Source organism: Balaenoptera physalus (assembly GCF_965194825.1).
Source record: "Balaenoptera physalus genome assembly, chromosome: 3".
NCBI classification, from domain to species: domain Eukaryota; kingdom Metazoa; phylum Chordata; class Mammalia; order Artiodactyla; family Balaenopteridae; genus Balaenoptera; species Balaenoptera physalus.
Genome location: NC_138890.1, coordinates 13951855 through 13964507, shown reverse-complemented (window position 1 = coordinate 13964507; position 12653 = coordinate 13951855). Strand labels below are relative to the sequence as shown.

At 61.7% G+C, this 12653-nt stretch overlaps 1 protein-coding gene across 1 annotated transcript; it reads right to left on the bottom strand.

Moving 5' to 3' along the window:
* Positions 1-4179: 4179 nt before the first annotated feature.
* CILP2 (cartilage intermediate layer protein 2) lies at positions 4180-12511 on the bottom strand. Its single transcript, XM_082457806.1, is given in 9 exon segments — positions 4180-6913; positions 7162-7319; positions 7547-7655; positions 8023-8220; positions 8223-8300; positions 9376-9531; positions 10060-10332; positions 11207-11305; positions 12302-12511. Coding segments are annotated over 9 exon segments (3471 nt in total). The 5' UTR covers positions 12366-12511; the 3' UTR covers positions 4180-4577.
* Between the last annotated feature and the right edge of the window lie 142 nt (positions 12512-12653).

Below are 12653 nucleotides of genomic sequence, written 5' to 3'. Positions count from 1 at the left end.
AGCCCACAGCCTCCCCAGGGCCACCGGATGGTGGGAGGTGCCACGTGCACCAGGCTGCACCCGGTGTGCTTTGAGGGACTGAACTGCGGGGGTTTGTGGCGGGTCAGAATCAGCCCTGACTTGGGCGATCTGGGTGCCTGAAGGTTGAGTGTCCCCAAGTGCAGGGTGACAAAGGGCAGCTGTGGGTGTTGCTGCTCCACTGTACACAGGTGCTCTTGGCTGCCAGCGCCCTCGCAGGACCCTGCCTCGTAAGCCTGTGTGTCAGGGTTCATCCGCCCGGGCTGCTGTGAGGGTTGGCACAGTGACCAGCTAGGCTGTCACACCCAAAACAACTGGCAAATCCAGCCGTGTGCACTTTGGGGGGGGGGGCGGGGGGATGACTGCATGTGGGGCTGCAATTAAGAGTGACAGTGTAGCTGAATGAGTGACAAGAAGGTGGCCTGGTGGTGTGGGAGGGAGTGTCTGGGGAGGACAGGGGCAGCGAGTGACCAGGACGGTGTGACCTCGGGACTGATGATAAGGACACTTGACTCCACGCGCCACATCCGCTGTTTGGCACGGCGCCTGTGACCCTGGGTAGGGCGGTGGATGTTTCCCTGCATGCATCCCCAAGTGTCCTTGTCTGTTGCTCCCCTGGTCCCTGGGGTCTCCTCCCTCCTGCCTGCCCAGATCCCCCACCCCAGGCCCTGGGGTCTGGCCTCAGCTCCTGCCCTGGGAGGGGTTGTGCAGGAGGACGTTGGCGTTCAGCTGGACTGTTCCTTCTCTGCTGGCCTCCTGCCTCTGTTTCCACCATTAAAATGCAAGCATTCCTCCCACCTGACTGAAGCCAGTTCTCCCTGCCAGGCTGGCTCCAGTCTTTGGGGTCTGCGACTGGGTCATACCCAACTCTGAGGGCTGATGAGGGAGACAGACGGGGCTGGGGAAGTGGTGGGTCATGCCAGGGACACGAGGCCCAAGTGGAGGCGCCAGCAGTGTTCAGCCAAAACAGGAGGCAGCTGGAGGGGAAGGGGCGCTGGGCTGCAGGTTTGGACCCTGAAGGTCTGCCACGTGGGAGGGGGCAGACCCAGTTCCATAAAAGAAACACTTTTCAACACGCTGAGTGCCGCCCCAGGTCTAGAGGAGTCTTTGTTATGAGAAACTGTGTGATCTTTCCCAGCTCCAGCACCTTCTGTGGCTCCCCATCACCCACCGGAGACTCTCCAGCTCCTTGCTTGGCATTCAAGGCTCTGTACACCTCCCCTGTGTGTCTCCCTTCTCCATGCCCGCCTGAGGTTTCCCTCCTCAGCCTTCACATGTACCTTGCCAGCTGCCTGGTATGCCCTTCCAGCCTTGCCCACCTGGCAAACTCCTAGACATCCTTCAAGACCCACTGCCTATGTCCTTTTCTCTGAGAAACATTGCCCTTCCCTTCAGCCTATGGTGTCCCTATTTGCTGTGTGACCCTGGGCAAGTCCCTTCAGCTGTGAAATGGGGGGTATGTGTGTGAAAAACCACCCTCCCTAAAAGAATATTTTGAGGCCCAAGACAATAAATATACATTAAATGCTCTCAAAGTGAGTTAGGGCTTGGGGGACAGGGAGGGCTTGTATCCAGTCACTGCTCAAGGCATGTTCATTTTTATCTTCCTCCTCTTGGATTCTACAGGTTTAAGACTCTCTCGTTTTAAGCACTGTTCCAAGATTTTTCTCCCACTCGCAATACTAGGAATTTTAAGAACCCCTGGTTCTAAAATTATAAGTCTAAAATGTCGTAGGCGGGACCAAGGGCCTCCTTGTTCCCTGAGCTGATGCCAGGGTGGCTGGAGCTGGCGTCTCTGGGGGGAGCTTTATGCCCCCCACACCCCAAGCTGACGGGGTGTGGTCTGGCAGCCCCAGTTTTAGGGGGAGAGCAATGGATTTACCAGGAGGCGGATAGCAAACATTCCAGGAGGGGGCGGGGGACTCCTGGCTCGGAGGCTAGAATGGGGTCACAAGGCAGCGTCAAGAAGCACAGGGCTGTCAGCTCAGAGCCATGGCTTCCTTCTCTTGGAGCCTCAGTTTCCTCATCTGAATATTGGGGCCAAGTGCTGCCCTCTTGAAGAGCTGTTAGCAGGGATGAGGAGGCACTGGGGCCAAGCATTTTCTTGGGCTCTGCCCTCTGCCTGGAACAGTCTCCCTGGCCCTCTTCCCTCTAGGAGCCCCTGCTCACTCCTGGCCCAGCCGCAGCAGCTGGGGAGGGGGCCTCAGGATGACACCCACCCACCCCTGCCCCGCCATAGGGAAGGGGGGCCAGCTGCCTGCCCCAAACTCAGCTGCCCCAGGCCTGGCAGTGGCCGCGGCCCCAACACTTTCTCAATGAAAGGTATTTGGCAGTGGCGTCTGACACCTCATCACACCCAGCCTGGAAGCCAGCTTCTCCTGCCAGCTGCAGGGGGAACCCCCCCACTCCTGCTGCTCCCCAGGACCCCGACAGGCAGGCCCAGAGTCTGCATTGCCTTGGGCGGGGGCCTACCCCTCTGAGCTTCCCTCTCAGCTGAGGGTGTAGACACAGTAAGTCTGGATAAATGCTTATGCCCCTGGCTCCCAGGGGCCTCAAAGCATCTCCCCTCTCTTGTCCATCACAGCCTATCCAAGGAGAGGCTGGGGTACTGGCACCGGGGCCTCCAAACCTTGTCTCCAAGCACAGCCCTGGGGCCCACCCTCAGAAACTGGGGCTGATACCCTCGGGTTTGCCAGATTCTCCCAGACCCTCCAGGCCCCTAAGTCTGGCCCCTGGGCAGGGGAAGATGTTCCCATGAAAGGCATGGCCTGAGCAAAAGTGTGAGTGAGGGCTGGAGAGGCTGGGGGTTGTCGGACGGAGAGTTCTCCAGATGGACAAGAGCCAGCGGGCCATGTGGGCTGAGCACTGACTCCACAGGTGTGTCGGGGTCTGTGTGAACCTCTCTCCCCGCCAAGGCCAGGCCCTCTCCGGGCCCCCATTGTTGGCACAGAGGTGACACCTCTAAATGCTAGACAGGCAAATGGTAAGAGGGGCTGGAGGGGCAGGGGTGGGCAGGTGGGCGAGCGGGCGGGTGGGTGATAGAAGGGGAAGTGGGCGGCTGAGTGGGTGGGTGGGTGTGCAGAAGGCCTGAGCAGGCCCTAGAATAAGGGAATACCCCGCACTCCAACTCCCTGCCATCATCACCCTTTCCGGGGGCAATCAGCCAGGCACAGTGCTCCCCACTCCAGGCCCCCAGAAACGCCACATCGATGCCTTCCAGGGACCGACGTCTACAGGCCAAGGGAGTCTCACGCGTGTTCTTGAGGGGACTGCTGGGTCACCCGGGGAGCCCCCGCTCCTGCCGGGATTCACTCCAAGGCCCAAGCAGCCCTTTGCCTCTCCTTTTTGGGACCTCAATTTCTCTGTCTGGAAAGTGGGGGTGTGGTCAGAACAGCGCCTGCCCCATGGGGTGTCAGGACAACTTGCCTGGCCACGCGCACACAGAGCGCAAGCAAGTGATGGTTCTGCACCTCCAGACTGAGAGTCCCGGTGAGGTCAGAGGACTCAGGACCATGGCCTTGGGCAGCCAAATCACCATGTGGTCAAGGCATGGCCAGGCCTCAGCCGGGTGTGACCCAGGGCAGGGCAGCTGTGGCCCCGGTGGAAGTAGTCCAGGGAAGCCTCAGTTCCTGCCTCCTGGGGCAAGCGGCCCTGCCAGGGCCTCTCCCTGCCCACAGTAGCCCCTGGGCATGTGGCCAGATAGGAGCCACTGACCACAGCCAAGCAAGGAGGATAAGGCCAGGGCAGCCGCTGCTACTGTGTTTTGCAGTCAGGGCTGCACAAGCCTGGGCTGCTCATGAGTCGGCTCTGCACACACGTCGCAGATGCACTTCTGTGGGCATCAGTTGGGGCCCACGTGCCTGCCTGAGGAGTGTCCGGGGCTGCACGGGGGCCTGCAAGCCGCTTGCACAGCCATGTCCGTATGTGCTTCAGGCCTGTTTCTGCCTGCCAAGGTGCACCTGGATCCAGCAGCCCCAGCCTCCATCCTTCTCTCCCCAAGACTGACACCAGGAGTTGGAAATGCAGCATCTTTAATTGAATCCCTGCCCCGACCCCCTGGGGAATCTCCAAGCACCAAACATATGAGAATTGTGCTCCCCCGCCCCAGAGCCAAGAAGCCTCTTCCCCAGACCTTCAATGGGCCATGTCCAGACCCCACACTCACACCTGTTATTATTTATTCAATAAATAACCCCAAGAACAAAACTCAGGGTAGAGGACCCAATAAAGCATCCGGCTCAGCACGGAAATCTGAAAGGGCAGATTATCTGAAATCAGGGTCAAAATATGAAATGAAATCAGAGCTGGCATGTGAGCTGGGAATGATCCCCTCTGGGCCTCAGTCGGTCACCAGCCCCGACCATCACCCCAGGATGCTGGCTTCCACAGTCAGGACAAACTCCATTTCACGTCACACAGCAACAATTATCTGCCTGCGTTTCCACCATCGGACCTGACTGAATTCTGGGCAGGGGAGGGAAGTACCCAGAAACCTGAAGAGGCTTCCCAAGGACAGAGGAGTCTGGAGCAGGGCAGAGGAGTGAGGCTGGGGCCCAGGGTCACTGCTGGACCCTGCCACGGCGGGTGCGGAGGGGACCTGAGGCTCGTGCCTGTGCCCGGGCCACCTCGCCCATCTCCCTGCGGATGTCACCAAGAGCTGCCGATGGGGACTCCAGCAGCCTCTGGAAGAGGCTCGGCCGGCCCTCTGGTGTCTCCCGGCACTGAAAGGTGACGGCTGTGCCAGCATCGGCCTTCATCTCCCTGGAGAAGCCATCAGAGGAGCCATCGAAGCAGCGGCCGATGGCAATCTCCTTGGCCAGCCTTGGGCTTTGGTCAGTGACTGTATAGACACCATAGTTGTGACCCAGAGGGTCCAGCGGGGCCAGCATGGAGAAGGCAGCCAGGTCATCAGCGGGTGCAGCAGGGGGGTGCCGGGTCAAGTAATCCTGCAAGAGTCCGTTGACCTCCACGCGCCGGCAGCTGCCCTGGGGCATGATGGTCACCAGCGTCCTGTCCACCTGACTCTGGTCGAACAGCATCCCGCTGCACTTGAACTCCACGCAGGCGGCAGATGTGCTAGGGCGCTGGGGGTCTCGGACACTCCGGTCATCCCGCAGACCGTAGAGCTGGCCCTGGGTCTGAGGGTGGCTGCCGCCCGAATTGTGGGAGCGGACCATGTATTCCTGGGGACCCTGGATCTTCACCTTGAGGAAGCAGGCCCTGAACTCCTGCGGGTTGGGCCACCACGCCAGGAGATCTCCAGTCCAGGAGGCCGGCACGCCCTCGCGGAAGGGGACCACGTTATACTCGTATTTTTCCATCTCCACGCGAGCAAAGCGGAAGTGGCTGGCGGTCACCGGGGCCTCCTGGCACTCCCGCAGGTTGCGCCACGGGTACACGGGGCCGTTGGCCTCGGTGGGGTCGCCGGACCTGGGTTTGGCGAGGTTGATGCGGAAGCCATTGCGTTTGAGGGAGGGGTCATCGTGGTCGGTGCGGCGGTAACCCAGCTTGTCTAGGTAGGGCTGGGCCACGCCCACGGTGGCCGGGAGGGGGCGGGGCCGGGAGGGGGCGGGCTCCAGCTCCTCCCCGCCCAGGGTGGCCGTGACCAGGGCGGTGTAGGCGTCTGGCCGGTCAGCATCGCAGAAGGCGGGGAGGCAGGCCCCGTTGGGACCAGTGACGGCGCTGTCGAAGCGGCCCCAGGCGCGGGGGTTGGCCGAGAAGCCGGGGGCAGGCTCCAGGTTGACCAGCGTGACCACCACGCCCTCCACCTGCTCGCTGGGGGTGAACTTTTCGTTGGCGTAGGCGCGCACCTTCACCAAGCAGCGGCGGCGCTCAGGCACGTCCAGGTTGAACAGACGCCGCTCCCGGATCTCCACGTTGCCCACCAGGAAGACCCGCTCCTCCCGGCGGACCCGTGAGGCCGCCGACCTCTCACGCTGGAAGCCGCTCTCCTCTTCCCACAAGCCCGTGTCAGGGTTCAGCGACCACAGCTTCAGGGCCTCCACGTGGCCGGCCATTCGGATCTGGCTGGCAGCCACACGCACGGCCACCGGCCCGGTCTGCAGCTGCTCTGCGGAGCCGGCAGCACGCAGGTCCACCGAGAACATGCCGTAGGTGCGCAGTGGAGCCAACTCCCCGTCACCGTCCACAAATCGCAGGTCACTGGGGGCGGCGGCCGCCGAGGTGACATTTCGGGGGTCCACGAATGTCACCCGGGCCTCCACAGCCCCTGCGTAGGGTTCACCATCAGCTCTGCGGAAGGCTCTCGGCGGGATGACCAGCTCGCCTAAGGGGGCTTCGTCCTCCATCTCCCCGAGGGATATCGTGTTGCTCTGGCTGGCATCTAAGATGACAGGGGCTTTCTTGCGCATGGCCTTGACCTCATGGTACACGCCCGCACCTCGAGGGTCAAAAGGCAGGACCCTGACAGTGTCCACGAACTGGCCACTGGGATCCACGAAAGTAATCACCGGCCGCTGAGTGGAAGGTGCCACCTCAATGGTGAAGTCACCCTGGTAGGATGTGAAGCCAATGGGCTCCCGGCCCAGGAGGATCCGAGCAAAGCGCAAGGGCTCCCTAGAGTCAGCGGCCACCACACGTCCCCGGATCAGCCCCCGAAGGGGCAGACATTTCCGGCAGCCACATTCAGCCACTATCTTGACTGGGAGGATGTAGCCAGAGCAGTGGATCTTCCTGCTCTCCAGGCGGTGCACTGAGCAGCAGCGGGAGCCTGCATCCCCACATCGGGGGCTCGAGCCTGCAGAGCTGGGGCAGAGGGTGTCAGGGCAAAGGCCCACGTCCAGGTAGATGGGGCCGCTGCCTGGCTGACCACAGTCGTCTGGAAGCTTGATCAGGTGTTCTCGGGGCTGGGGGTCACAGGCTGGCTGGCCTGGGGCTGTGGAGCAAGAAATCAGCCAGATCAGGGTAAGGGGGGGAACTCCATGGAGGCCAAGGTTGGGGGCCTAGATTGGGGTCAGAGGCTCAACCCGGGGGCTCAGTGGGAGCCTGGGATCCGACTGAGCAAGGTCAGAGATCAGTCTGAAGTTGGGCTTCCATTTAAAGTTGCGTTTTAGCTGGGGTTGGGGCTCAGTTTGGTGTCAGGGCTCGCTCAGGGCTGTGGGTAGGGTTGCTGAGGACGCTCACCAAGCACGGTGAGTTGGGCAGTGCCCGATCGCACGGCCCCGGCATCATTCCACGCTTTGCAGTGATAGGTGCCTGCCTGGTCTGGGTGAAGCCCATGCAGTTCCAGGTGGGTCCTGTACCTGTGCTTTCGCCTGTCCAGCAGGGTCCCGTTGTGGAACCTGGGTGGTGGGTGAGCAACACCATGAATGCCCTTGGCACGGGGGAGGGGCTGCATCCGTCCCGCCCCACGTGGAGCACAGGGAGGTTGCAGAGCAGCTTCCTCTGGGTCTCTGAGGCACCACACAGGCACTTGTGAGGCACTCACAAGTCTCTGAGTCTCCATGGGAAGCCCATTCCAACCCCAAAGCTGGGCGCGAGACCCTTGAGCATGGGGCAAGGCACTCACCAGGAGTATTTCTTGGGCATGGGGGTGCCCAAGGCTTTGCAGCAGAAGGTCACATTCTGGCCAGCCTCTCGAACTCGGGACTCAGGGTGCTTCACCAGGTAGGGCTTCTCTGGGGGCAGAGGCAGCAAAGGTCAGGGCCCTGCCCCATCCCAGCTTCTCCCAATGACCCTTCCCAAGAGCAGGGCCCCATCCTTTCCCTTACAGTGATGCCCTGTTTCACTTGGGCCTTTTCTGATGACCCTCCCCTCACTCAGGTTCACCTCACATCTGCTGGAGACTGTGCCCTTAATGCTTAATCTTAATGCTTCCCTTTGCAACTCCACCTGTCACCTCACATCTTCTCCAATGACCGTTACACCTTATTTCTTGCCCCATTGGCCTCACTGTGCATCACATCATCCCAAGTGCTTGGTGTCACCCTGAATTTCCTCCCCAGTTCCTCAGCCCCCTCATCCCTCTTGCCACGAGTCACTTACCCAACTTATTAAGGACAACAGTGACCACAGCAGAGTTGGAGCTCTTGGCCTGGGCCTGGGCCATGCCTGCAGGGAAGCCATCCATTTGGGCACTGACATTGGCTCGGCTGCTGGCACAGACTCCAGGCACCCAGAAGGTTCCGTGGGCATGGCTAGTAGCCATGGTGCCAGGCCAGTCTCGCAAGGAGACCCTGGCTGTGGCAGCGGACGCCCAGATGGGGTGACCACCGAGCCCAGAAGGATGTGGTCAGGGCACCCACAGGTGTTGGGACCACACCCTGGGGGAGGGGGGACACAGGAGGCAGAGAAGACTCTTGACCCCTTCCTGGGGAGGGCTTTCCTCTCTATCAGTCACTCAGCAAAGGTACTCAGACACCCTCCCCACCTTGTTCCCCTCAGAGAGTCCTCAGCATGGACCTGCTTGGAGCAGCCCTTGGTGTGAAGGACATGGGGCTGAGTGGTCAGGGCTGGGCCAAGGGGAGGGACTTGGGGTCCTGGTGTGAAGGAGATGCCCTGGAGGAGGGGACAGGATAGGTGACTCTTACAGGGCAGAGAGGCTCCTTCTAGCATGAGGGGAAATGTTCAGGCAGGGGCTGGGGGCCCAGCGAGGGGATGGGTCTTGGGCCCAGAACATCTCCCTCCCGTCACAATCCTGTGGTTTCGCCATAAAATGGAAAATTCCACTGGAAACTTCAGGGCAGAGGCACAGAGAAGGCAGAGCCAAGCAGAGTAGGGTGGGGATCCCACCACCCCATTGGCCACTGTGCTCCCCCACCCTGCTGCACGCTCTGCTGGGGCAGTCTCCAGACCATGTTTGTGGAGACCAGGCCTGATTGGAATTTCCAGTCGCCTCCTGGCTGGCCTGGTGTCTGGCCCAGGGAGGGCCTGGGCATCGTGTCTGCCAGGGTGTGAGCGCATGTCCGCGTGGGCATGGGGGACGGGCGTGGCCTGCGAATGCCACGCGTGTGTGCACCCCGAGTGCGTGAGCCAGCTTCTGTGTGTATCCACGTCCACCAGGACATCCGCACACTCCAACAGGCACACAGAGGAAGCGCCTCCTCAGATCTGCCCATGACTGGACGCGACCCCCATGGCGTCCACCCGTCCAGATGTACACATTTACCAATGCTCTTCGGGGGCCGGAAGGGAAGGAAAAGCCAGTCTCCACGTGGTCCAAGTTCTGGTCGTCCAGGCTCCGCCCCTACACTCAGGCTCCGCCTCCTCCCTCCAGGCGCCGCCCCATCAGGCTCCGCCCCAACTAGCCCCTCTAGGTACTTCCCTCAACTGGCCCCGCCCCTACACCCAGGCCCCGCCTCTAACCCCACTATCTCCTCCAGGCCCCGCCCCTCCTACCTGGACATGGAGGCCTCACACACTTCTGCGCCTCCAGGGGACGCCCAGGACACGCATCCGCAGCGGGGCTTGGGCAGCGGCGGCGGCGCAAGCGACGGCCTGGCCCACAGCTCCCCGAACAGGGACCCCACGGGCCCCACGCACCCCACGTGACCTCTGGAGAGAGGGCAGGGATGGGGGCGTCAGGTAGAACCTGGAATTCTGTTGACAGTGTGGGACTGGAGGGTGCTCCCGTCACGTGCATCCGAGTCAGAGAGAAGTCCTGCCCACTGCCTCAATCGGTGCTCCCCCAGGCGCACCAGTCGAATGTGCAGTTGAGGTACCTTCCCGCCCTCGCCAAGATAAGCCCTGCTGTTCTCCCTGCGTCTCACACACATCTGGGGCTCAAACACACCTCCACAGAACGGCCCTAGTTCTAAGGCCTAGCAAAAGACGGCAGTGAGAGGGAGCTATGTTCCTGGGGGCCCCTTCCTGACCCCCACCTGGGCCCCGGCCATTCTTAGCCCCTCCCTTCCAAAGCCCCTCTCCTATCCGGTCCGGCCCTCTCCTGCGGCCTTGCTCCTAAAAGACCCCGCCTCTTCCTAGCCGCGCCCTGCACCCCCCACCCCCCCACACACAACACCATCCTTTCAGGCCTCATCCACCTATGGCCAGTCCCCGCCGCTCCCTTAGCCCCGCCCTCACCGAGCGGGCAGCGGAAGCGCACGTGGTAGTTGGAGCAGCGGCGGCCTCGGGGCTGCTCGCGGTTGAGGCACCAGAAACCTCGCGTGGGGTTCAAGTGTACGCGCTCGCCGACGTCTGACGGCAGGGCCCAGTCTGTGGTGCGCGCCTCCAGCGCCAGCGGCCGCGGGCACACTCGCGCCGGCCCGTAATAGAAGCGGATCGCAGCCAGGCTCTCGAAGTCACCGTCGCCTCCCGGGTGGTCGACGTTGAACCAGGACGTCCACTCGCTGGCCTCTGCGGGCACCACACGCGCTGGGACCCGGGCCTCAGCCGGTCGGGCCCCATCAGTTCATGCAGGAGCCCGGGCTGCGGCCTGCCCACCCCCATCTGCGTGTTTAAGCCAGGTCCCCCTCCCCACAAAAGTGCATGGGCTAGCCCAGCCTGCCCAGATCCAGAGCCCTCGAGGGCAGAAGGAGCTGTAAAAGGATCAGGGGAGGTTGGATTGCGCTTGCACCGGCCCTAGTTCTGCTGCTCAGTATCTGAGCTGGCCCATGAGTGTATGCTGAGATCTTGCCACTGTCTCACCAGCCCCCACTCAGAATTCAGAACCGTTGAGGTGTAAGGAGATATAAAGGCAGCACGAGGAGCCAGGCCTGAGACCAGCTGTTCCACTGCCTAGCGGCCTCGCATCACTGCCAGCTGGGACCTTGCTCATTGCCCACTGAACCTATCAGGCAACCTCCGTTTCACGGAAGCCAGAGGTGGGAAGGGTCTGGTCTCTCACAGGTTAGCTTCTGTTTCCATCAACCCCCCAAGGGGCGCTCACTCCTTTCCTCATTCAAGAGCAAGTCAAATAGAACCTTCCTAGCTGGGAAGCTAGAGACTTGGGTTCCAGAACTCCTGTTTCCCCGACTGAACTGAGCTGGTTATCTCACCGCCCCGCCCCGCCCCACCCTGGTTTCCTCCTGGACAAACAGCCTGGGCTCTCATCTCCCTGCTCCTAAAACTTAGACCTCTTGGGGCACCGCTTCCAGGGGCTGCCATGCCCAGGGACCAGGACAGTCCTGGGCTCTTCACCCAGCTTGTATCCCCTCCTCACAAGACCCTACCAGCCAGAGCTCACACAGAGTCCACAGCAGAACGAGGACTCGGACCCAAGCTGGCTCACCTTCCCAGTCCTCCAGGGCTGGCGAGGGCTGGCCAGGATGCAGCAATGAACCTTCAAGGCCCCACGCAGTCACCATGGGCTCCTCAGGGGTGGTGGTGCCTGTCGAAGGGGTGAGGGGTAGGGGGAAGGACCTCTGTGAACTCCTGGTATGCAAAGTGCTGCCACGATCGTCCCCATTTCACAGAGGAGAAGCCAGAATCCAGCTCTGGCTGATCCCGAGAATTGCAGCACCCCCTCCTCCAGGAAGCCTCCCCATGACCTCCCCACCCCCAGTCTCCCACAGCCCCATCCCTCACTCTGACACAGCCCCTTAGGTTGGGGAAGTCTGTGTCCACTCTGCTCCCCAGACCCAGTTCTCCCACTGTGCTCAGTGGCCATGGGTTCAGTTGGCTGTGCCCCTCCCTGATGTCATATTGATCTGAATTTTCTTTCATCCGTTTGCTGACTGGAAGTCCCTCCCTCAGTCTACCTTTCATCCCTGCACTTGGGGCCCAAGCTGCCAGTGGGAAGTCCTTGGAATCTAGCCTGGCTTCTCCGGCCACGAGTTGTCTGAGATAGCTGGGCTGGGCAGTGACTTCAGACAAGTCCCTTCCCTCTTGGAGTCTCAGTCTCCCCATCTGAGAAATGGGCCCAGTTCCCCACTGCACTGAGTGTTCCAGAAATGGGAATTTCTTTTCTGAGTGCTGTGTGTGTGTGTGTGGAAGAGGGAAGGAGTTAGGTGAGAGGGGACAGCTCTGGCCCCTTCATACTGAGGCCAAGACTGGATGATTCAGGGTCCAAATGCTGTGGCTGAGATGGGCACCCTGCAGTCCTGAGAATCCAGAGGAGCCTGAAGTTCATAGCCACACTCCCGGTGCCCCTATCGTCCCTTGGAGGAGGGAAGACAGTGGATGAGATCCCCTCCTGCCCCAGGTGGTCCCAGAGCTCCATCTCTTCGTTGCCCCCTCACTCCACCCCCGAGGCTGGCAAAGGGAATGCAAGCCTGGGGAAGCAACTGGGTCCGTTGGTTCTGTCTCCAGGCTCCGGCTGCTTGCCACGCCCTCTGTCAGACGTTCGGCGCCTAGGGGGCTGGTCTGGGGTCTGGGGGCGCCTCACCTCGGGTCCCCGCCAGGTGCGCGGTGGCGACACAGAGGCAGAGCAGTATCTGCAGTGACGCCATGGCCAGGTCCGAAAGTCGGAGGGAGGGTCCCAGCTCCGCTGTGCACTCGGGTCGGACTCCCGCGGGTCTGGCGGCCGCTGGGGCTGTGGATGTGGGAGGGACGCGACCGCAGGCCACGCCCCGTCCAGGCCACTCCCCGTCCAAGCAACGCTCCCGGGCCCGAGGTGACTGCGGTGCGCAGACAACCTCTTTGGGTCGCCCCCCCCTTGGTGCGTCCGGCTGTATCTCCGCCCTCGGGCTGGCCTGAGTCCCCTCGTCGCCGGCTGGAAGTCCCCTCCTTAGCCCACC